Source organism: Onychostruthus taczanowskii, unplaced genomic scaffold (assembly GCF_017590055.1).
Source record: "Onychostruthus taczanowskii isolate IOZ18803 unplaced genomic scaffold, ASM1759005v1 scaffold26, whole genome shotgun sequence".
NCBI classification, from domain to species: domain Eukaryota; kingdom Metazoa; phylum Chordata; class Aves; order Passeriformes; family Passeridae; genus Onychostruthus; species Onychostruthus taczanowskii.
The window spans coordinates 5,648,340-5,673,691 of record NW_024499906.1 but is presented as its reverse complement, the minus strand read 5'-3'; the positions used below and the strand labels follow the sequence as shown (position 1 = coordinate 5,673,691).

The window sequence follows — 25,352 nt, the reverse complement described above, 5'->3', positions numbered from 1 at the left end:
GCCACTTCTTTGTTTCCTGTTCTAATGGAAAAAACTTTAAATGGGACAAATCCATTTCAGCACTAGGAACGAAAAAAAACCCAACAAACCACATCTCTCGCCCTGAAAAAACCCAAACACAACACCTTAGTCTATAAAGGTAAAATAAGTTCAAGATGAAAGCAAACAAACAGATTAATGATAAGTAGGAATAAAAACTGCTATCAAGAAGTCTCATTTTTCTGTACAAAAAGCACCACTTGAATAAAAGCACTTAAAACCCACACAAAACCTGCACAACTGCTTTCTCCAGCCACCTGGTGCTCTGACATCATGCAAGCAGATCCTTCATCTGCTCTAAATGCAAAAGAAAAGACTTGGAATGGAAGGAGAACAAACTCGGATACAATTTGATGAGTCTAATACCAGAGAGGAAGAGAGAAATTAGGAGTAGTTTTGTGAGCTGCACAGAACTAGTGAAACCAAAACTATCTGAGGAAGGAGACTCGTCCCACTGGCATGTTGTTCAACACCAGGGCTAACATACATACTTTTATCCCAATTCCTCTCGGTTATGTTGGCAAAACTGTTTGCACGGGCTATGCAATAAGCCGGATCAGGGAACTTAAAGGGCATAAGAACAACACTGCAAACCACAGCACTTCCCTGAAAGAACTGTTTGTTAGTGGAATTGCAGCCTAAGCAGGACAACCAGAAATTAAAACAGAGACTGAGAGTGACTAATGAAGGAAAAACGGCATTTAAAGCCTGAGGAAGAAAAAGTCATTGGACATGGTGAAAAGAAATGGAGGGGAAAGAGACTTGGGACTAAAAATTAATATGACCATGGTACTGACTGAGACTAACAATCAGCACAGCCAAATACACAGCTAAGGATCAGGATGGTTTGGGGAGCCACAAGAAAGAGCAGAAAGGTAGGAGTGGAAATTGCTAAGTGTAAATTCTGGGAGCAAAGAAAGAAAAGGGTGAGGAGGGAAGCCAAGATCTAATCAGAAGTCTGTGAAATTCCCCCAAATCCATAGAGATGTGGAAAAATACAGATGGAAGGAGAACAGAGGAGAGCTTAAAGAGTCGAGAAAATAAACCTAATGAGGTGAGGAGGATAAATGGATGTAGTAATGGCAGAGCAACAGAAAAATGACAAAGTAACCAGATCTCAGAACAATTCAGAACAGAGCAATGGGATAAAAATGTATGAGAAGAAAATGTTTGGGATAGTGAGAAGAGAAACAAGACCAAGTGAGACTGAAGTGAATGTTTCACAGCTGCTAAAAGTGACCATCCTACTAATGAGCTGGCTCTGGTGACTATCTGCCTGAAAATTAAGTCAATTCAGTTCAGAAACCAAATTAAAAACTACTTTTTGTTTTGTTAGGGTTATTTCTGCTGTATTTGGGGATTCTAAGCACACTACCACACCATCAGACGTGACCTGGGAAGCTCTCAAGGACAGACAAGACCTTTCAGCTCCAGCACAGTGGTAGATCAACCCAGACATATCAACACATCTTTATGTGGCCTCAATGCTGAAACAGACAAAATCCCCTTCTGCGTCTCTGGTTATTTTTAGCCATTCCCTAGCACTTCTGTCCTGCTGGTACAAGGACAGCCCAGAGACAGGGACAAATAGGCCAAAGGAAGTACAATTCTTCCAGCAGGAGCACAGTTAGTCCAGCTTCAGAGCACCACCATGAAATGAAGAATCAGGAAATAAGTGCATCCCATGGGTTGGACAAGCTGAAGAAGGCAAAGATTTACTAGGGATGAGCTTTTGGGTCTGTCCAGCTACCACCTGCTTCCATCCTGCTCCCAATTAAGGGTCACAGAAGTATTATTAGCAACCTCTCTGACACCAAAGGCAATGTGGTTTGTCCCATGGTAAGAACACCAGTGTGTATTACAGGACAAAGTGTCTGGATGCTTATATCCAGAAGGGAGGTGGGAGTGGGGCTCAATGGGGCTGTTTGCTACTGACTGTGGTGCACATCAGCCTGCACAAGGATATAAAATATTGCTGGACACTGGCCAACTAGTTTCCCAAGGCTGCAGACAGCTCGCAGGTGGATTGTCCCCAGAAGGAATGTATTAGCAATAAATCTAATCATAATCATACACAGTCACTTTCCTATTTCTTATGTCTGTCTGACAGCCTTCTCTTGTGCCTGAGTCTTCTCTGCCACAGACTGCTCAAAGTCCTACTTTCTTGCTGTTGGGAGACAGGAACTATGAAAGCAGACTAAAAAACCAAGAAAAGCAATGAGCAGCTCAATTATCAGTGAGACTACTGTGACAGGAAAAATATTGGAAAAGCTGTTCAGCTTTAAAAGGTGAAGCATCTCTTAAAATAGCTAGAACACACAAGGGAAATTGTTACAGAACAAATTCCAGGCCCATTTGACTCAAGATCCAGCAAGTGTTGCAGCACAGAAGGTGCTGGTGGCAGCCCCACCGTGTGATTTTTGTCACTCCAGGTGCAGAACTCCAGATGGAGCTGCAGTTCTGTACAGCAAAGTGTGTTATGCCAAAGTACTTGCTCTCCTTTCTTCCTCTGCACTGCAGCAGTCTGCCTCATGGGGTGAGCAGAGACACTGAGCTGATGTAAGTCAAAGTCAGAAAAAGTTTGTGAAAATTATAAAAACAAACAACCTGCCAGTACCTGGAGTTTGGGGTTTTTGTTTGTTTGTTTTCAAAGGCAAATAAATTCTTTCACCCACTTCACACAGAAATTTCCAAGCAGATCTTGGATCAGTTGCCAGAGCAACTGTAATACCACGGAACTGATTTACACTGGGACAGAGGGGGCAGACTCATCTGATTAACCTAAACTAGACACTGCTGAAGCACTCAATGTCACCAACTCATGGCCTAAGGATAAGTTTAACTTGTTTTTTTCATACACAATACAGATACTTGCAGCACGCATCACTGTGTTGATGGAAAGTGAAAAAAACTATTTACACAGATATGGCCAGGAAAGGCAGCACCACTCATGCATTCAGGGCTTCTGCACAAAGCTGAGATACAGACACAGAGCTTGATGTTGCCATGGTGTCAGCTGATGCAGCAGCTTTATCCCTCTTGCTATTGCTCCCTCTTCTGGATTAAAAAACTAGAGAGCAGACAAGCACAATAAACCTTTCCTATCAGAGCTGCTTTCTTTGGAGTAACCAAACAGTGAGCGACACTCTGCTAGCGACTGAATACATGAACTAGTGCCTTGAACCTGGATTAAAGGCAAGGAGTGCAAACCCTCAAAATGCTGCTTCCAGAGATACTACTGACAGAGAACATGCAATAGTTTTATTGGGGAAGCTGAGCTCCACTGCAGAAGAGCCAGCCTGGCAGTCAGCCGGTCTCGGTGGGATCCCACCTCTGATGTGACAGCTCTCGACATGACAGGCAAGGCACCACAGCCCCACGGACCGGCAGCCTGCTCCACATCCTGAGGCGCTCTGCCTGGAAAACCACAGCTGATGAAGTGCATTGGCAAAGGAAAGCACGCTGCACAGGCCCAGCCTCCTCCTTTCCTACCCGCTAATTCCACACTTGGAGCTGCTGAAGAGCACAGGCTTCAAAGAGCACTCGAGACTTGAGCGGGACAAAAGTAAGTGACCGAAAGTAGTATTGTTCTAAAACGAGTCTTAGAGCGTTTCATTTCTGTGGCATTCCACCGCATACGGCGCTTATTTCTTGTGGGCTTTTTTTTTCCCCCTGAAAAAGTCACTGTAATGACCCTGTAATGGTGAGTTTAGCTCTATCCAGGTGCCGCACTGGCGGCGTACACCCCGCGCTGCTATCCCACCCACGGAGCATCCCGCGCCGTGGAACACGGGCTGCAGAGCCGCTCTATCCCACTCGCAGACGGAACACCGGCCGCAGGCCCCGCTCTCCCCACGGAGCATCCCGCGCTGCGGCACGAGGGCCGCAGAGCCCCGCTCTCCCACCGCCGGCGCCTCCCTGCGCTCTCACCCTGGCTGAAGTCCTCGCCCGGCTCGGCCTCGGCGCGGCGCGGGAAGCCGGGCGGCAGCGCGGGGCCGATCAGCTGGCGGGCCATGGCGAGGCCGGCTCCGCGGGCAGCCCGGCCGCCCTCCCCGCTCCGTTCCGCTTCCCTGCTCCCGCCCCGCCGGCGCTCCCGGATGACGCAGCGCCCACCGGGAAGGAGGGAGGGAGGGAAGGAGGGAGGGTTCGCCTTCCTCAGGCCGGACGTGACGCGTTCAGCGGCCGCCGCTGGAGGGCCCCACGTGGTGGAGCGAGAGCATCGCGCTGCGGGGGCTGCACACCCGGGCGGCCTCTCCGGGCCCGACATGAACCCTTTCGCCTGGTACCCGCCGCCCCCGCCGGGGCTGCCTCCGCCGGGCATCCCCCCACCCTTCTTCTGCCCGCCGCCCTCCTGGGACACGAGCTTCTGGGCTGCCCCCGTGCCCTACCCCCCGCCCGGCCGCTACCCGCCGCCCGACGGCACCTACACGTCCGCCGACTCCTACTCGCAGCCCAAGAGCTACTCCCAGCCCGCCGAGTCCTACTCGCAGCCCGCCGACAGCTACCCGCCCGCTGAGGGCTACTCGGATCCCGCCCAGAGCATCCCTCCCGCCGAGAGCTACTCCCAGCCTGCCCAGAACTTCTCGCAGCCCGAGGGCTACTCCCAGCCCGCCGAGGGCTACCCGCCGGCTCAGAGCTACCCGCAGCCCGAGAGCTTCCTTCCCCCTCACAGCTACAGCTCGCCTGCCGCCTGGTTCCCGCCGGCCTACGGAGCGCGACCCGGTGAGGGGCAGGGCAGGGCAGAAGCCGTGTCCTGGGCCCCCGGGCCCCTTCCCATCCCACGCTGGCAGGGGCCCCGGGGCTGTCCTGAGCCCTTGGGGCTGCAGGACTCTCCTCCAAGCAAGTTGGTCATTCAGCCCTCTCTTATCTCTTCCCTACATCTTTCTGTGTTGCCCTCCGAGGTAGGAGGGGGGTGTTTTACCAGGTATATCTGTGAATGGCTCATCTTTTTTTTTTTTTTTTCTCTGTTCTGAAGGTGGAAATGGTAATTTCTCCCAGAAATGGCAGGGCAAGCAAGCGCCTCCATTTAATAAACATTGTCCAGAAGAAAATAACAAGCCAAAGGTATGGAGTGGGGTCCCCAGCGTAAGAGGGACATGTACGTGTTGGCATGGGTCCAGGGAAAGGCCACAAAAATGATTAGGGGGTGGAGCACCTCTTCTGTGAAGGCTGAGAGAGCTGGGGAAGCTCTTTGTTCAGCCTGGAGAAGAGAGGGCTTTAGGTAGAACCCTGCATCATCCTTGCAGTATTTTAAGGGAACTGAGGAGAAAGATGGGGACAGACTTTATAGTACAGCCTGTAGTGGTAGAGCAAGGAGTAATGGTTTTAAACTGAAGCAGAGTAGATTTAGACTGGACATAAGGAAGACTTTTTTTTTATTATGAAGGGGATGAGATAGTGGCCACATTGCCCAGAGAAGGTGTGACTGCCCTGTCCCTGTAAGTGTTGAAGGCCAGATTGAATGGGGCTTTGAGCAGCCTGATCTAGTCATAGGTCATGGTAGGGGGGGGTGGAACCAGATGATCTTGGAAGGTCCCTTCCCACCAAAACCATTCTGTGACGGTGTCAGTCTTATGGGACTTGTCCCAAGGCACTATAGAGGTCTCGTTCTCCTGTCTGACCTGGTGCCCTTAGAAGAGAGCAAACATGTGACAGTCTGTAACTCTTGAAAGATACATGTCAACCAAATTGTTACACTGGTTTATGTCACCTTGCTGTGGTGGTGCCCTGCTGCCTCTGTTGCATGGTCAAGACCAGCCAGCCAGATGACCCTGATGTGTGTAGTGGGAGAAGGCAGGGTCTGTGCTGCCCTCTGAACTTGTACCAGTCGTGGTCTGTCTTGGTAGGGAGCAGACATGGAGCTTTAGCCTAAATTTCACAGCCCTTGTGAAGTCCTTGCCAGCAGACTGGTGTGTTTGCTGTAGCAATAATTGATTGGAAGGTGGTAGTGGGAAGAGCTGAGTGCAGGGTACTCTGTTTAGAAGATAAGTAATTGGAACTTAACTTTCATATTATGTTAGTTTGTCTTTGAAACTTTTGAAACTAGTAACTGCTTTATTAACAAAAATACTAATAGTGTTTGATGACTAACTAAACACAGGAATATGTTGTAAATGCAGTCCTGAGATTATTTCTTCTTTTTTTTTTTTTTTTCAGACCAGAAAGAAAAAAGAGCCAGTTTTCTCTCATTACTGTGATACCTGTGATCGTGGCTATAAAAACCAGGAGAAGTATGATGAACACATTTCACAGCATAAGCAGGTTAATGGGTTTGGCTTCTTTTATTCACACTTTGATTTTTTCCTTTGTGCCTGACAAATGGTTAGCTGTAGTCACTCTTTGAACAGAAGACATAGGAATGAGATTCCAGAGCTATGTCAAGTATTAATGGGGGATTTTTTAATGAATGCTGTATGTAGGGGAATAGGAATTAATTCATTGACACCACTCTAACATTGTAGTTTTTGTGTGGAAATATTTTAAAAAATTTCCTTTATTGAAAACTATCAAAATTTGAAATTGCAAATTTTTATCATGAATGCTGTATGTAGGGGAATAGGAATTAATTCATTGACACTGCTCTAATATTACAGTTTTTGTGTGGAAACATTTAAAAAATTTCCTTTATTGAAAATTATCAAAATTTGAAATTGCGAATTTTTGTCTTAGGTAAACTTCACTTTCTCTTCAGTTGTCAGATACGTTGCCTACACTGGTTATTCTAAAACCAGATGAAATTTAAAAGTGCATTATCCCTGCTTGCTGTTTTTACAGTCACTTTTGTTAGCAAGCAGGGTAACTTACACAGCCTGTGCAACAAACGGTACAGGCAACTGGCACTGAGTTTATTTAAAGTGTGCTTGAAAGCTTGTTTATAATTTGTGTAAATTGGTATGTTTTAAATTCACCCTCTTATCTTGCAGTGCTCAGAAGAAGGTTGCAATTTCAGTGCCCATGAGAAGATTGTTCAGATACACTGGAAGAATGTAGGTAACCCTCTGGGCCCAAAATAGGCGTCTGTGCCATCTTTATCATAGCCCCTTTTCTCATTCTTCAGTGGTTTCCTTTCATTAATCTGGAAAAAAATGTATTACCTCTGAGGAGAATCTGTTTCAAGACAATATTATGGATAAAAATTTGTTAATGGATTCATTTGATCATCTCTGTGTACAGTCTCACCAGTTTTGGAGATGAAAACAGTGTGATACCACTATACGAGACATAGGGATGTTTTCTTTTTTAACTTGTGTTTTTTTCCTTCCCCTTTTAAACACCTGTGAAATACTTTTTCCTTAGGCACATGCACCTGGTGCCAAAAGAATAAAATTAGATAGTCCAGAAGAGATTGCTAGATGGAGAGAAGAAAGAAAAAGGTAAGACTTGTGGCCTGTGGATTTGTTTTACTGTATTTTCCCTGTGCGAGCATGAGATGACAGCTGAAAGGCAGGAGCAGCACATAACTTGATGTTTCTGCTGTTCCATTGACCCTGGAAAACTCCTGCAGCAATGATCTGTGTCAGAATGCATGAGCCAGGAGAGTGGGATCTGCAGAGATTATAATAACCTAAAAGATTGTAATAGAAGGCAAGGTATCAGCTGAGAAGGAAACAGCTTTTCCAGATGCTTGATATGATATCCCATGTTAGGTGAATGTCTCATTCCTTTTAGCCTCACCACAGATCTCATTTTAGAAATGTTTGTGTGGTGGTTTTTAGTGGCTTAAAAATCTGGAACTGTTGTAATGACTATAATTGTAATACTGTGTGTGCATTTCCCCTGCTTAAGTTGTCCCAGTAGACCACACCAGGGAGTTTTCCTAATTTTTAAGGGCTTTCTGTGTTGCTTGATACTTTTTGAATGAAAGAGAGCAGAAACCATGAATGATACTGTTCTCAGGTAGTCTAATTTACATTGTATGCAGGGTGCAAGGTAAAATTCTCCTATAAGCAGTATTTCTCACTATTTCTTATCCTGTGATATAACAGGGTGTAACTTTTATCTTGACCAGAGTTGAAGTATTTATCTCCCAGATTTCTTTTTTTTCCTTCATAATTCAACGGATTAAAATCCACACTTTCCCAGTAGGAGAAAGATGCTGCAGGCTTTCCTCACTTCTATTGATAATTTAGAATATAGTCTTGCAAGTGATCAGTGTGTGAGTTTTGTTTCCATGAGCAGCAGTCCTGTATGCAGAATGGGAAGTGATATAAATTTAATTTTGAGATCAGTGGTGATGAGCTATGGCAGTGAACTAGTCACATGGAGTTTTTTTAGTGAAAACAAAACCCAGTGGTCTGATGGAATCCTACTGATGTATCCACCTTGCCTCCATATCAGAAGGATGGCTGCAAGAACACATTAACACAAGTTAATGTGTTCTTGCATTGAAATTCACTTCCCTGTGGATGTAATACATCTTTACACTGTTTTTGTTGAAAAAAGAAAAATGAATGGAATTTATTGTAGAATTTTTTGACTGCCTCCCATCCATTTTTTTCCTGGATGGAGAAGCAAAATTTATCCCCATGTAATTTCATTCTTGGAGGTTTTAATTTTTCTTTGGACATGGTTTCAGCTTTTTCTGCAAACTTCAGAAAGGCAAAGGGAAATCTTACCACTATGTAGGCACATCACAGGAGTCAATTGTTGCACCCACTGTTCATTTTTTACAAATGAAAATAATCCGTAGGTTCTTTAAAAAAAAAAAAAAAAATCAGTTTTTTGATACAGAAACAAGAGATTATTTTCTCCCATTTTTAAAATGCTGTCATTAACCAGACATAAATTGGTTGTGGTCTGTGCAAATATAAGTTTGATGTTAGATTAGGCAAGTTTTGCTACTAGGTTAATTTTCATTCTAAGATTTCCTTTTATTCAAAAGATGCTAGAGGGCTTGGTTTTTATTTGCTTTCAGTCTACATATTACTGTTGTGGGTTTTTTGTGACCTAATTTTCTAGTGGTAGCTCCAAGGAAGACGATCCATACTGGTATGCAGTCTCTAAGAGAGGCTTTGCTACTCTTTTTCAACTTTTCATACACTTCTGTGTTTTGGGAAGTGTTCAGGAGAGTTCCTGTCTAGCAGCTGATGCTGAGGTTTAAGTGTTGAAATGTTTAAGGTGTATAGGTCACTATGTGCTCTACTAGAACATTAGGGAAGTGGGAATTGAATGCAAAAGTATGGATATTTTTTGTGTGGGGAGTGGGTGCTGCGAATCACAGCAGCCTTTATCTACACTTAATTGTAAGGGTGATGCTCTGCCTGAGATGGTTTTGCTGAGCTTCTGAAGGATCTCATGTTGGTTTTGTAGGTGAATGTGATTTGGCTGTGATACAGCATTGCTGAAAGCCTTTGCTCGCTGCAGCACAGTAAAATCAAGGGACATAAAGTTGTGTGGTCGCAGCCACCAACCAGAAAAGGCGGAATGGGATTAGGACTGTCTGAGCCAAGGCCACTAGATGGAGTAGTGCCTTATCTTGGTACTTCAGGCCTTCTGTGGGCATCGCATTTAGCTGTGATGGATGGGTGTAGAATGACTACCTGGGTGGCTTTTGTTACTTTTGTACAGCAAGGAAGCTCTATGAGCCTCCTTCTTTTTTTAATTTAAAAAAAAGGGGGTGGTAGGCAGGCAGAGAGAGAAAGCCAGCTGGAACTTTTGTGCAGCATTAATTGGGTCACCAGCAAAGCATCAGTTTAGTACTGAAGGTCTGTTGTTGACTCACAGTAAACACTGCATTGTACAGAAAAGAGGGACACCAGAGGGAGTCTGAGCTATTAAGCAGTTTTGGTTTACAGTGACAGGAAAAAACCTTTTTCTTTCTAGAAGCTCCAGTCAGAGCTAAGAATGAATCTTTTTAGGTCATTAATAGTTTGTTCCTAATTAGGTTGCAGTGATTTAATATGTGTGTTTCCATGCTGCATCCTGTCTTGCTTGTTCTTTCAGCCGTTATAAATAATTACTTGCAGAGTTGAGATTTTTCTTCTTAATTAGCTGCTGTGTTGCTCAATTGTGTATCCTGCTTAAAATCTTCAAGAAAGAGCTTGAGTTTAAAGTGTAGCCTTACTCTCATAGAGGAAAGAGGAGGAGGAGAACTGGTAAGGAGTATCTCTGGATGAAGCATGCTGGATAGGAATGCTGTTTTCCTGTTGAACCTGCTGAGCCAAGAAATCTAATTAAGTAAAGAGCAATAGAGATGAAGTTCCATGGGATCTCAGGGTTTCCCTGTGTTTTGCAGACAGATGGTTGTGAAGTCTGACATCAACTTTTCTTGTTTTGATTTGTCCTGTCCCTTCCAAGTATTGAGAAATGTGCTGTCTTCAGCATATTTTTTCTTTAACATGAGCTTAAAGAGAATTATCTGCAATGCATTTCCTTAATGTGTCAGAATGAGGCATTGCTGTCTTCCCTACTCCACAAGTGAGATTTGGGTCCTGCCAGCCCATCTGTTTCTCACCAACATTTCTTGAGCAATGGTTATTAGTAAGAGTGTGGCAAGGCTGCTTTAGTGTTAAAGCGAATAATTTAATTTACTTTTGCTTAGCTCCCAATATAACACTGGGGGCTTTTCTTGAGTTTGTGTGTTGCTTGTAAATTCTACCCTTTCTACCCTGCTTTCTTTATTCTCTTGGCATTGGTTTGTTCAAATAGGAATTGTCTGTTGTATTTCCCTGCAATGCATCTCACAGGCTAAGCATGTGCTTAGTGCTTGAAGTCCAGTACTGTTAAAGACACCACTTTTAATTAATTTGTGGTTTTCTACTTGCATAATGATAGTCCTAGGGTAGTTTGGAATCCTCCCTGGTGTTGTGTTCATAGTAGTGAAGAATGCAATATGGAAAATAATTTCTTGTAACTTGGTAAAAGTAGAGAAGTCAAAGCAAAGCAGAAGGGATGTGTCAGCAGATCAAGGTAAGCATAGATGCAAAAAAGTTTACTCTGATCTCCTGGGATAGATCAGCAATGAAACTGCCTCAGCTAACATATGGTTAAATCAGATGTCGGAAAGTTAAGCCAAGATTTTATCAGCTCTGTTGGGTCATTTTTGTTCCCTTTGGGCTATCCATGTCTCCTTTGCTGTTGGCTGTGCATATGCAATTAAGACCAGCTCAAGAAATTTTTGAAGCATTTTGCTCACAGTGCTGTTCCTATTAAAATGATGAACTTGTATACCTCTTGACTCAGGAATTCATTGTATAAACTGCTATAGAAACAGGTCTCTTTTCTGTTAGATGTTGGCAAAGCTCTGTTTCTTCACTGCTTGCTAAGAGCTGCTTTACTCCAATGTTTATGAGAGCAAGATAAAGTATGCTGGCCTATAAAAAAATGTATGGCTCTGGCTAGTGTGCTCATTTATTGGAAAGAAAAATTATTCACTAAGACGCATGTGTTATTGATTAGGCTCAGTGTCACTGTTCCCTGTCTCTGGAAGCTTTAGGGTATCCTCTACCTGCATGTCTCACTTTGTTGGGATATATTTAGTATACTCATCTTAGCCTGAAAAGCAGTTTTCTGATACTATCAATTTATTTTGAAAAGCTCTGGATTGTAGAAGTGTGTACTGTTGGGACCTGCAGCTGCTGTGAAAGAGGGCTGCCTTCTCAGGCTGTACTGGCTTCAGGAAGTCTGCTGTGCCAGACCCTCACATCCTGGTTTAACTCTCCCTTTTACAATAAGTTCCTTAGGTTTGTAAAGCCCTGTGGGGCTGATGAAGCTCTTTGTATTCAAGCTCTGACAAGTTGTTTGCAAGGCATAAGTGCTAGGGTACTTCTACTTCAGTGGTGTTTGTAGGTAACATTTTAGGATCATCATTTTCTTAGGAGAGGAGGATGGCTTGCCATCTTAGAAGGGTGCAAACCCAAGTCAGCTCTTGAGATTCAAGCATATGGCCTTTTATGTGGGAGAGGCTCAGTCAGTAAAGGCAGTGAGTAAAATGCCATTTAACATTTGAGAAGAGCTGGAGAAAATAAACACAGCCACTACAGATGCCTTCAGATGTGCTTCTGCAGGCGTACTGGGACTTGTGACTTGAGCTCTCGCCAGCTGTCAGTTGCTGCCTGTGTCAGCTGGAAGGGTGGTTTAGGAGAAATCTGTCAATCTTGGCAGTTAAATGGAACTGAAAGCCTTGGTGCAGTCCATTACGGTGGCTTGTGGAGGGAGTGGTAACTCACAGGAATGAAAGTGGGAGGCATTCATGTCTCAAACCGTGTTGAGAGAGCGTGTCTGAATATGTCCTTAATCAACATAAGTGTTGGAGCATTTGAAGACTCCTTTGCTCTAGTTTTTAGGGTCTTCCCTTATATTTAAAACACCCTCCCCCCTGCAATCTCTACAATAAGCTTGGGGATTTTTTGAGCATAACTGCTTGTTTTGTGGCTTGCTGTCCTCCTGGGAGCCTTTGTGTTTGAAGGAAAGCACCTTCTCCTAAAACTGCGGCACACAGGGGTCTTTGTCAGTGCAAAGCTTTTGAGATTAAAGAGTTCATTGCACATTTGCTGTGTGCTGGGAGTGTTGTAACATAGATGAACAAATCCAACTAACAGGGAGGAGCAGAGGTAAAGCATCACATCCCTGTGCTCACTCGAGCTATATGGCAGATTTCTGGGAGAAATCCAAGGAAAATAGATGTTGACAGCTCATGTTCAAATCCTCTTAAAGGGGACAAGTTCTGTAGTGTGTTTAGGTTTGTCTTGTAGAAAATGCTTCTCTTTTTCCCTTGGTTGAAGCTGTCTTGAATCAATGTGACACTTGGCATTCATGCTGTAATATGGGGGAAATGCATGAGATAAGATTAAATATTTAAAGAAAGATGTGTCTTTTCTCATAGCGATTTTTAGTGAGAAGCTGTTCTATGTTTCTCTTTACATCATTTTAATAGACATCAAATATTTATTCTTTGTGTTTCTATCCAGAAGCTGGGGGAGCATGTGCATGTGTTTCTCATTTACCACTTTTATCTCAAAGCAATGGCATTTAGCTAACTGATGTTTGCAGAGCAAGTAGTGTAGCCATTTTTGGGCTTTGGTGGTAAAAAGCCTGCTGCCCAGGCTCTGCGTGTTAAAACCAGTGAGACATTGGTCTGGAGGGAAGGATGTTAAGAGTGGTTGGGAAATGGGAGAGATGGGATGGTTTGGGAGATGGTTGCAACAGTAGATTTCTTTTCATCTGCATGATCTGGCAACTTTTCTTGAACCTTGAATTAAAAAGGGGCAGTAGTTCTGGTGAACCTGAGGTCAGTGTGCGAGCACAATGCTAAATATTGCTCAAGAAGGAACTTGTGTGCTTTTCCCTGTCACGTTAAAGGAATCTTGTGCACCCAGAAGCTGTTCATATAACCTCTTTTTTTTTGTTTTTAAGTTTATAAGAACTCAGAAGTTAGTTTGCTAAAGGCATGTCATTCAAATAATCCAAATGAAGCTCTATAGAAATAATATAGGAGGACTAAATCATGCTGTTATGTGTTGGGGCAAAGAGAGGGTCCATGACTATAACCAAACTGTTTGTATGTACCTTGCTTGGTGGTTTGGTAAATCTAAGAATGCTAATGTGATATATTTTTAAAATTTTTGTTTTGTTTTGTTCATTGCATCAGGATATGTAAGCCTAAATGCACTAGGGTTTCTTTTCCTCACTAATGCCTTTTTAAGAAAGAAACAGTCTGTTAAACTTCCTTGAAAATTTTTAAAAATCTGTAATGCTTATAGATCAAGCTGATGTGGTAAAGGGGGAATTGAGAAACTACAGTGAATCCTTTAAGAATCAGTGAAACTATTTTTTTTCTTCTAGAAATTTTCCTACTTTGGCAAACATTGAAAGGAAGAAGGAAATGCAGACGCAGAAGGAGGAAAGGGGAGAAGTGCTGACTACCCAGCAGTTTGGGTAAGTGTTTTGAACCAAGCTTGTTGCATTCCTCCCACTGAGTTCAAAAGTGTGCTGTCTTACTGTGGTCTCTCAACACTTGCTGCTTCCACTGTATACAGAATCTGGCTGCCCTTTAAGAGAGGACAGGACATTTGACAAACTGCTGATGTAATATTCTTTTGTTTACTTCATAGTCCTCCAAAGTCCACTTCAGTTAAATGAAAGAATAACTACATTAGAAATCTGGTATTCTGGCTTGTTTGAGAAAACCACTTTCTAGTGGCCATTCATTAGATCAGCATAACCTTGGTCTCTGAAGAAGTAGTAGTGTGGGCAGAAGTCATGCAACAATAATGATTCCACATGATTTAATCCTTTATTACCTGAAAATGGCCAGCCGAGATTTTATTCTTACTCTCTCTCCTTTCTGATGATAAATCAGTAATCAAGTGAAAAGGGAAAAAAGATAAAGATGATGGAGGGCAGAAAAAAGAAGCAGCACTACTTAAGTTATAACGAAAACTATATGAAAATAAAGTTAAATCTATCTGCTACCATTGTTCTGAGCTAGTGCTTACTTGTCTTGGATTTTTATCTGTTCGCTGCCTTATAAATTACTTTGCATAATAAATTATTTTATTATTTGTTCTTCTCTCTCGGTTTCATTGTTAGGTGGAACCAGTTAACTTCATTAGCTCTCTTTAGGACCTGTGGGAAGATTGTTTTTTAAAAAAAGATGTTATAATGAACCACACTCCTAAAATATCATTTGTTTAAACTAGAATGACTGAGCTGGAAGGCAGGAACAGACTCAGTCCTAAGGGGCTCTTGCTAAATGCCATTTTCTGCTGCATGGAATTGCAGCTGGGGTTTGCCTAGCTTTTTGTGTAGGGGATGACAGCAAACAAAAAAGAACTTGCAAACTTGCACCATGGTAAAATGGTTGAGTTAGTGCAGAGTAAGAAGTTAGTGCAATTTATTAAATGTGGACAGTGCAAATTACCTTGTTGTTGCATGTTCTTCAGAAGATCCAGCACTTGCCTTCCCCCACTCAACCAGTTGCCTTTCATGCCTGAAAGGAAAGGTTTATAGAAGGCTGAAGTAAAACTTCCTTTAAAGGATATGAAGTTGCAGGAGTGCTTTGTGCCCAAAAAACCAAACCTGGGCATTGAAACTAAAGATGCAAACATATATATCGTGTATATATATAACGTATATATTGTGACACTTCTTTGCCACAATAACACGCTGTTTGATGTCTACAGGTTTTATTTGCTAACTTTTGTGGCTGTGAGTCAGATGCATCAAGTAGCCTTAAATGTCTGTCAGCAATTCCATGCTGTTACATTTGTTAGTAGGTTTATATCTGGAAAAATCTTTGGAAAAAAAAAAAACGAAACCTCAAAATTGCAGGTTCTTTACTTCTGCATAGCAACTTTTTATTCTAGTTCATTCTAGAAATCTCTTCTTTTTCTTCCCTCCCTCCCCTTAACACTCTAGACTTGGTGAACTGTCCATAATCTGTTGTTTCTGCTGTGTGTATCAGCTGTGTGTATCAGTCAAGATTCTGGAAGTGGTGCTTATCTAGCAAATTTACTGATGTATGAGGAAAAAATAGAATACAGCTTGCTCCCTGCAAGCTGTGCTATTAAAGCAAATGGCTAAGTAAGATGTAGAAAAAATTAGATGCTTAACACTTCCATGGTGCTTTCCATTTGTGGTTGTCTGAAGTGCTTTGCAACTCCTAAGTCTCAGCATCCCGGTGTGTGAGATCAGAGATGCAGAAGGACCGCTTTGGAAGCCTGTCTGGTGTCTCACAACACCTGAGTAATATTGCACAGCTCTCCATGCCCTCTGAATGGAGAGTGAAGAGCAGGATATCTTCCACAAGGGAATGGCAGAAGGCAGATACCAGGCTGATGTTTGGGGACACGTTTTTGACCTTAAGGTTTCTTTCTGGGTGTTTGAGGCCCCAGAGAATTTAGAAAGTTGTTTTTAACCCTTGGTCAAGGACAACAGCTTTAATTAAGCCTGTATTTGCTTAATACCTTCTAGGTTGTACAACATGCTGAATATACAGCATGGTTGGACAAATTCAGAAATGCAGTTATCTCTGTTGTTGGAGTTGAATCATAGGAGATAATATTAGCCTTCTTTTGTGGGTGAGGGACTGATGCACAGGAAGGCAGTGGCTTGCCACTTGTGCCACAGGAACACTGTGGTGGGTGATGCCATCAGGGATGAGCAATCAGTGTTAGACACTGTTGTGAAGTGAGTGGAGAATGAAGTTAAATATGTTTTGTTGTGATATAAAGTAATTTTGAGTGCTATGACTGGCCTTGTTCTTCTCTAAAGAAGGACTTGATAAAGCCAGAAAAGCATGGAAGAGAGGAATGCTGATAACAGGAACATTTCTGAACAAAGTAGTGGGTGGCTTGAAAGGGCTGTGTGATGGAGGCCTAGAAAGATTGCATAGGTGGAAGAGGTGAATAAAGTGTAATTATACCCTGATTCTTGTAACACAAGAAGAATGGGTTACTAAATGACTTGTTTAGACCTCAGAATGAAGACAAACAAAAAGAAGTCCTTTGTCACAAAATATTAACACCTTGCTGCAAGATTTTAGCAATGTCAGACATGAACAGAGCATCCCACATGAGGGATAATAGGATCTCAGCCATGCTGTAGGTGAGGCTGAGGCAGGGAGGACTGATCAGAACAAACCATGGCACTCATTCAGGACAGGAGATCTTGTGTAGTTTTTCCTGTTGTAATGTACTGATGATTAGTTACAGTCCTGTTTTGCTAAATTAAGTTTCTGTTGCTTGGAAATAAATATTTTCAGAAAGCTTCTGTATTTGCTTTTCTCTCTTGGTCACATTTATTCTTGTATCTATAGAATTCAACCAGAGTTTGTTAAGCTTTCCAGGTATCTTCTATCAGCTTGTGTTTTTAGGATAACCTGGAAGATAACAGAGCTATGAAAGATAAGTGGAACCACTGTGCTGTGCTCTTCCTGTATTTCAGGACTTGTTATTTTGTTTCAGGTTTTAAAAAATGCATTGTCCTGATGGACACTTCTTTTATTCCTTTTCCTTGGAATGGAAAAGATGAATGGCATGTTGGTTGGAGGCGGGAGTAGGTAGTCATTGCAGCTGATGGTGTCAGATGGCTGAATGGATTTGGTGCAGCAAGATGCTTCTCAGAGCTGTAGCTAGAAAAAAGAGACTTCAGCAGTGAAAGAATGTTCGTAGTGGATGCTTTCCTTTTAACTTCATGTTGCCTTTGTTTTGAATGACTTTAATGCTTAAGTGAAGAGAGTATTCTGAAATGAATTATCTGAAATGAAAACACCATGTTCTCGAGCTGCAGGTTTTCGAGGAATTTTCTTAGCCCATATACCCTTGGCCTTGTTGAAAACTAAAAACTAAAAGTCATGAGATGCAAACTGTTTGTTCAGGTCCTGCTTTGTCCCATTGCCCTGCCTGAGATGAGGTGTGACTGATTTTATGGTCTGTCACCTTGTGTTAGCCGAGGTGGTGTAAGTCCTGGCATCATTCTGTGTTGCTGAACCTTAAATAAGGGCCTGAGCCATTTGGTTACATCAGTTGTTTTTCTCATAGCTTGTCATCTGTATGAGCTTTCTGTTTCTATTCTCCAGCAAAATGAAGGGGATGTGGAAACCTCCAGAAAACGGAGAGGCTCTTGGGCATCAACGAAGACACAGGAGAAGACAATGGCGCCCATTCTGGAAGAAATTTAGGAAAAATGGTGGCGATTATCGTGGACCTGGAACTCAAAATGAAGCCATTGCACCAGAAAACAGCACATGCGAAAAGGAACATGGACAGCAAAGTGCTTTGGCAGGCCAAGCATATGAGAAAGATGTGGACCCTCTTGGTCTTCTGGCAAACGGTGATGTCGGTAAGATGAAGGAACTTGGAGGAGTTTTATTTTAAATGGTTGTTTTAAGTGTAGAGGCTGAGACCTTGCTTGGTAGTCACCATTTTGGAAGTCTGACATGAAGTTTGTGTGCAGCGTTACGTGTTCTGATGTAAATATTGTACAGTAGTCTAAAGGCCATGCAGCACCAACTTAGGTTGCTAAATTAACATAAGAGAGATAAGAAAGTATTTATAAAACCAGAAGGAGAATGAAGTACTTCAACAGCCAAATTATTTTTAAAGGCTGTTAAATATCCCTTTGTGGTTTTGAAAACAACAGTATTTAGAAAGTGAAAACAAATGGATTTCCTTGCAGGAGTTAAGTGAATTACTTAAAATGTCAGTATTTTACTTTTAATTCTGTTCTTTGCTGCATTATTACTCTTGATGTTCTCCATATGTGTGTGTTCTCTGAAGTATTCCTGCTTAGTTTTTCTGGATTTGGTTTTTTGTTGTGTTTTTCTTTGTGAGCATGTCTTGTTTCCTCATGCTGGCAGCAATATAAATTCTTCAGATCTAACTATTTATAACATAGTCATTAGTGATGCAGTACTCCTAGAATATGGCATGTAAGCTGACTTATACTCTGGCTATTTTTAGTAACAAGGGTAGAATACATTCCCTGGAAAGATGTCTGATGCTGAGTTTTTCCTCTTGAAAACATAATCTTCAATTAGTGAGAACAAGAACTCGGCATCCCTATGCAATTTGTTTATTCCATTAATCTTTGCGTGTTGGGAAACTTAAGTATGCTTAAATATCTTGTATTTCCCTGCAGCATCTGTGTTGTACTTAATGACAAAAGGTCTAATTATGCCAAGGTACAGCTAGTGACCTCTGTTATAGTAGGTAGAAAAGGAATGTGGTACCCCTTAATCAGACAACATTAAAGCTAGGTGCAGCTTTTTATACAATTGAGAAATATAGCCAGAACAAATAATAACAAATGCGATATAACTAAGTAGAATTAAAAAAAAAATACTGCCCAAATCTATGATTTTACTATATAGGTGCATCTTTTTGATTCTCCTTTTTTTTTTTTTTAATTCCCCCTGATTGGCTTCTAAATCCTTTTCCCCCATCTCAGAACTAAATCCAGCAAAACTTCAAAACATATTATGAAATCCTCTCTCTCTCTCTTTACCTACACTTGATAACAAAACTTATGATTATATTTGGTATGCAAAGAAGGAAGCAGAAAGCTCAGCTTTCTGCTGAGCTTCAGGAAATTTGTGTTCAGGAAACTTTTTGTTTCAGTAACTTTGCTGGCAGGACTGTAAACCAGTGGAGGCACCAGTTTGCCACCACCTATCTGTAGAGGGTAGACAAATGTGGGGGGTTTTGTCAGGAAACTTTTTGTTTCAGTAACTTTGCTGGCAGGACTGTAAACCAGTGGAGGCACCAGTTTCCACCACCTGTCTGTAGAGGGTGGACAAATGTGGGGGGTTTTCTGCAAGTCCACAGCACCACTGAGCAATGGTGCCCAACATCAGGTGCGTGTGGTACTGCGACGGGGATTTGGCAGCAAGGCTGGCCATTGGCAGGATTGTTGGGAAAAATCCCTCTTGCCTTTTCTTTCCCTGCAGAATCTGACAAGGATGAGGCAGCTGAGGAGGATGGCAGACTGGGAACGACAGTTGTCCCCAGGCAGGTGACCTCTGCCCTTAGCGCGCTGTCGGTCAACTATGGCAGCGCATCTGACAGCGAGCCCGAAGGTGTGTGGAAACAACCTCTGCCCTTCTCCTCTCCCCTTCTACCTTATGTCACACTGCAGTGACAGGGACTGCAAGCAGGACTGTGGCTTTTTTGCTGTCCTTTTCTCTGCGGCTTGTCCTGGATTGACAGAGGAAGCATAAAATGTCTTTGATTAGGTTGTGTGTCATCAGATTTGCCAAACCATTTCTCCCCTAGCTGGGGGAAAATAAGGACCCTGTTTTCAGTCTTGGTTCAAATCATGTTTGAATAGTGCCAGGAAAAAGCTGTTATTGTCACTCCATGAACTAATTTCCACATCCTTAAGAGCTTTTTCCATAGAAGGCTGCTGGGTGTTGCAGTAGGACTTGAACTGTTGCTTGGATTTTGTGCTTCTCTGAGTGTGTGTGTGGCAAGGAATTGCTGCTGCTTGTTTTTGCGAATATTTGTTGAGCCTTACTTGCCCTGGGTGGCCTACCCAAAGTTAGAGAGCATCTAGCAGACAGTGAATTGAACTTGGGCATCCTCTGCTCTATCTGTATCATGATTTTCTCAGCAGCCAAATTTGCAGCAAGCTATAATGTGAAGCATGGTACTTCTTTAATGATAAGAGGGCAAAGGTTTGAAAATCTCGATCAGGTGTTAATTCCTTTTCTTTTTCTTTTTTTTTGCTGTAGAATTGAAATACCTTGGTTTACTTTCTGTGAATGTTTAGAGATTATTCTTTGTATTTAAAAAGAAAACCCAAGCCAAACAAAACCCTCTCTTCCTCCAAGTAAACCTTGAACATCTTCATATCAGGTTGTGTGAGCAATAATAGTACTAACGAACTGCCAGTGCATGGGGGTATGAGCATGTTGAAGAGGCTTTTAAGTTTGAGATGAAAGTGTGTTCTTTTTCTTTAAGAAATCCCTGTCAAGACTGCAACAAAAGCTGAGAGAAACCAGGCTGTGCTCAGAAATACGCCTCAAACTACTCCTGCTCCTCAGAGTCGGAAACCAAATCAAAACCGCCCAGAATGCGCAGGCACAACGTTAAGGAGCTCGAATTCAAACGCACGTGCCCCCAGAGGGCCTGAGAAGTGGGGCAGGAAAACATTACCTCGCCTTCCCAAGCGCCGTCCAACTCTGCTGGAAATGGTAAGAGGCTAAAATAATGCCTCCTGTGCAGAAGTAGAACTTTTTGTAAATGTTTCTCCTCTTCCCTGTGGGAAGTTAGAGCAGTCTGTTAGCACAGGGCCTGGCTTAAGAGTAGTAAAGTGAGCATTTCACTTGGAGAAGGTGAAGATGCTTTAATAGACCAATAGAAATACCCTGGCATGCATTCAGGTAACAACTCACTTTGGTAAGCAAGAGATGACAACTGAATCATGTGTCTGAAATGAGCTGCACAAGGAACAAACCTCTCTCTTCCCTTCCCTGTGCCAGTGTCCAGTAGGTTTGGATTGTATGTAATCCCAGCAGCCATGATCTCATCTTTTTCCTCCCAGCTTTGCTGTTCAGCCACCTTCCTCTGCTGGAGGAGCACGCAGTTCTTTTTGCACATGCAAAGAAATCTTGTTGAGAAGTGTGTTTGTGACTTAAAATACAGAATGGTGTTTAGCTGCAACCTGCTTGCAGAAGGGTTTCTTCTCTAGGTGTGTTTTGATCAATCTGAGGAAGGGACAGCACCTTGAAGAGCAGCAGGCTGGTGTCTCAGAAGGGTAGAAGGAGGTTTTATGGGGTGAGTCCAAGGTATTCCCAGTAGCAGTGCAGAGCAACCCATTTGGCCACAAAGCTTTGTGTCTTTCTTTAGAAAGCTCTGACAAAACCTTGGAGCTTTTACTGTATTTATTACTCAAAAGCAGTACTACTCTTGTGATTCTATAAATGGCATAAAGCTCTTCCATCAAGGGAAAACTTGCAGTGGGCAAAACACAGGAGAAAGCAGGGTGCCACTGACATCAGAGCTCTGAAATAGCACAGGATGTTTCAGCAAGAGATACCTGATAAGGTACGACCCAAACTGCTGATGTGGGAGAAATCCCTCGGTAGTCTTTTTAGCACATAGTAGCATTGCTGCCAAGAATTAAGTTCCTAGTGACTGAAAAAGAAGTGTTTGTCCCTTGTGTAGCTCCCTAAGCATGCAGTTGCCTTTATCGCTTGCTCTTCAAAGTTTTTGGTGATCAAAGCAGTGATAACTCTGGAAGAAAGTCAGATGAAGTCCCACATGCTGAGAGAAGCTGGCAGTACATAGGAAACCTGAGCTGAAGCTTGCCAGTATAGTCCATTTTTAAAATTGCATTTTGATGAGGTTTTTTTACCTTTTCATATTGCTCAGAGTTGTTTTTAAAGAATGTGTGCTGTGGCTGTGAATCACAGAGGAGGGCCTGAGATTTGCAGGTAGCCTTCCACTGTCATTAGAAATGGTTAGTGTGCAAAAACCTTGAGAGGGAGCAAGGTTGAAATTTTACAAAATGGATCCAGAAAGTGCGTTAGAATGCTAAAAAAAGGTTGTATCAATAAAATGATGCTTTAAAATAAAAAGAAAGGGAGGTAGGAGAATTGCTGCAGGTAGGTATCTCTTGGCAGTCATCCAGCAGTGAGCTTGGGCACTACTAAAACATATTTATTGTGGACATGCAAACACTAATGTGTATTTAGTCATTCTCTGTGCTGACAAAATCAAAAGCTTGTGTACTGTCACTCCACTGATACCATCCCTGCATTAGAAAATGAAATACCAAGATACAGTCTTTGATAGGGTAATTTCTGCAGCCATGCTGGGCCCTAATTTGGCCATTTGGGAATTCACCAGTTTCTTCCAGTCAAACAAAGAGAACATCACCATGCTGTCCCTTGTCTGCCCTAAAGTACATCTCCTAGTTCAGATGGAAGGTTCCTGAAGGCTCATTTTAGGAGTCAGCTGCTGGTAACATCTCTTAGGAAGTGATGTAAGTAGAAATATTCCGACTTAAAAGTGTCTGGTTAAACCACTGTTGAAGCTTGTAACACCAAAAAAAAGCTTCTTGGTGATATTACAAGCCAAACTTAGCCAAATCTCCTGCAGTGTGTAATACAGCTCTCCTGCAAATGATCAGGTAGTTACAGATTTAGCCTCTTGGCTCAGATTGTGTTTGTTCATACTACTAGTTCTGCTGACACTCGCAATGAAAAAGGTTCATTTGGCTCTCTGGCTGATAGGTTTCTTTTTCCTGCTACCAAAGTGAACTTCAGTGAGGTTAAAGCCAGTGAGGAAGGCCTCTAGCACATGGATTAAGCTACTAGAATTAGGTTGGTGTATGTACTATAGCCCAGACCAGTTAATGCTGTTTAAATCCATGGTCTGGTACCTGATGAAAGATGCCCTTTCCTTGTATTTATCTTTTACTCATAGGGGGTTTAAATTAAAAATGCATGGGATATTAAATTGCAAATACAGTGTAACTCAGAAACTGTGAAAAATTATAATGGACCTGCTATGCTGATGGACTGGAATGTGTGCCCTGGTATCACAGTCCATGATATGAGAACATCACTGTCTCTGGTATGGCAGTCTCCAGCCCCATGTGTCCAGGACCTGTGTGAGAGCCCCAGCTGTTTAACTCAAAAGATGTTGGAAATCACTGAGTAGATCAGTATATGTTGCTTTGCTTGCATCACCTACAAAGCAATAGAGGGAAATGTGCATCATCATCTCCTTTTTTTAAATTTCCAGTTACTGGCCCAAGACATCCGACACGAAAGGAATGTGATTTTGCAGTGCGTTCGATACCTCATCAGGAATAACATGTTTGGACTTCACCTTAAAACAGAACCACAGGCTGAAGCAGAAACTGAACAGTCCTCTGCACCTGCAGCAGAGCCTTCTATGGAAACACCTGATGGATCTAATTGTTCTTGTAGCTCTGACCTTCAGTTAGAAGGAGGACAAGAAGATGCATTATTAATAACCCGGGGTGAGAGAGAACCTGTGGATCAGACTTCACACATGGCTCAGTTGGCAGATGAGGACACGTGGGAAACCCCATCAATTCAGTGTGAAGGAGCGCCATAGAGGATGTCTGTTATGGACAGTAAAGCAAAGGCTCACATTTTCTACTCACTGATGCTTTTTGAAAGACATCAGTGTAACAAAAAATCATTAAAGTACACACTGAGAGCTGTTAAAACCACTTTCCTGATCTGTTCTGCCCTAGGTGGCCATTTCCTTGGAAAACATGTCGAGTAATTCCATATCCACATGGCACAAAGGCAGCAATGACACAGAGTATGACCTTCCCTAGAGTAGATGCAGATCCCTGCTCTAGAGCTTCAGAGCTCTGAGTGTCTTACCCTCTTATGAAGCATGTGGGTCCATCCCCGGAGGCAAGAAAGATGGATTTTCTTCATGTGAAGTCATGGTCCGGTGTGTGTGGAGTATCTTGAGAGTCCAGAAGTATTTCAGTGTAGTTTCAAAATGCCAATTCAGTGCACACATTGTTTCACTTCAGCTGTTATAAGATATATCCAATATAAATCTAATATAGCCAGTGTAAAATATGGAAGATATAACTGACCTGTCTCAAAAAGTACTGCTTGTGCCAGGAGCCTCTTCCTCCCTGAATTAAGTTGTTAATTGAGCAGAGAAATGGAAAGAGGGTGCAGGTCTTATTTATTAAAAAAAAATATACTAGAACTGCTTGCATCGGTGCTGGGTTGCTGGTTGAGCTCAGGTACCCAATACTGAGCTTTAACTTCTGTTACAGTTATTGCCTGACAAATTAACTCCTGAAGAAAATCCTCAATTTCATTATCAAAGTTTAGAAAGCTTACCAAGAGTTACTGGTTACCTTTTGCATATACATTGGGAATTTATTGGTTGGCCTTCTGGATGAATGCCTTGGTACATTGTTACGATGCTCCTACAGCACCCAGCGACTGGTTTTCTTCATGGGTTTTGCATACATCCATAGTGTTGTGAGCACTAAAAAAGAAGGATCGGCCAAGGCTTAGAAACAAATTTAGTCTTTTGATTATATTGTGCATTTGTTTGTCAGAATGCTTCTTATCAAGGCCAGGTGTTAGTTTGTGACATTGACACTGAAAACACACCACAAAAATAATCTATTCTCAAAACCTCTACTTCAGAATCTGCTCTTTGTCTTCTAGTCATGGTTAAATGTTGCCATTAACTCTCAGGGACTGGCTTTATTTTCTTTTTCTTTGGCAGAAGTCTAGCCTTCCATTCCACCACCTGAAATAGGGAGACTCGCATGGGGTTTTTTTATTGCCTAATAGCTATATTTTCTTTCCTTTAGTTCCTTAACTTGTGCCACACATCTCATTTGTGGAGTATAGGAAACAAAAAGTAGTTGAAAATTCTATCTAACTACAACTGCACATTGTGTTTGTAATGCACTGTCTAAATTTATGGAATTATATAAATACCAACACCCTTGTAAAAGTTGTGTGTCTCAAGGATATATGTGCAGAATAGAAGCAGTGATCATAAACATTTATATTTCCAAGACAGATGATTCATTCTTCCCATGATGATCTCACGAGCCATCTCAATCTCACTGACTTGCCTCTGGCTCTTACAGTTTTACTGCAATGGAAATACCAACGAAGAACACTCAGCCACGGAGATCTGGCACTCGAGCAGAACCTGGTTTCAGAGTGGAGTGGTACCAGTGCTGTTGAAAGCATAAGTAACAGCTGCAGGAAGAGAAATGGATGTCTTAAATTTGCTATTAAATTGCACTTTAAACAACCCTGTGTCCTATCAAGGTGATGGCAGAGCTTTCTTTGACTGTACCCTTTGACCTTGTGTTTAAAAAGACAAAACCTTTACCAAGAA

The 25,352-nt window shown here is 42.4% G+C and overlaps 2 protein-coding genes across 2 annotated transcripts in view; one reads left to right on the top strand and one right to left on the bottom strand.

Annotated features, from left to right (window-relative positions):
• The window catches only part of GPALPP1 (GPALPP motifs containing 1), a 16,744-nt gene extending 12,627 nt beyond the window's left edge, over positions 1 to 4,117 (bottom strand). The window contains exon 1 of the mRNA XM_041407399.1: positions 3,970 to 4,117. Coding sequence (XP_041263333.1) covers positions 3,970 to 4,054 — 85 coding nt within the window. The 5' untranslated portion in view covers positions 4,055 to 4,117. The remainder of the gene's footprint in view (positions 1 to 3,969) is intronic.
• Positions 4,053 to 25,352, top strand: NUFIP1 (nuclear FMR1 interacting protein 1). Its single transcript, XM_041407261.1, has 10 exons — positions 4,053 to 4,761; positions 5,015 to 5,103; positions 6,196 to 6,300; positions 6,963 to 7,025; positions 7,336 to 7,412; positions 13,822 to 13,914; positions 17,558 to 17,820; positions 19,427 to 19,555; positions 20,439 to 20,671; positions 23,229 to 25,352. Exons 1-10 carry the CDS (start codon positions 4,053 to 4,055, stop codon positions 23,565 to 23,567), a joined length of 2,100 nt encoding a protein of 699 aa, XP_041263195.1. The 3' UTR covers positions 23,568 to 25,352.

What these genes read in the sequence shown, in the direction of transcription:
- NUFIP1 (XM_041407261.1), top strand. Translation starts at nt 4,053, where the DNA reads ATGGCGAGGCCGGCTCCGCGGGCAGCCCGGCCGCCCTCCCCGCTCCGT. An exon ending in GGCCTACGGAGCGCGACCCG is followed by an intron (nt 4,762 to 5,014) that starts GTGAGGGGCAGG and finishes TCTGTTCTGAAG; the next exon opens with GTGGAAATGGTAATTTCTCC. An exon ending in GTCCAACTCTGCTGGAAATG is followed by an intron (nt 20,672 to 23,228) that starts GTAAGAGGCTAA and finishes TTAAATTTCCAG; the next exon opens with TTACTGGCCCAAGACATCCG.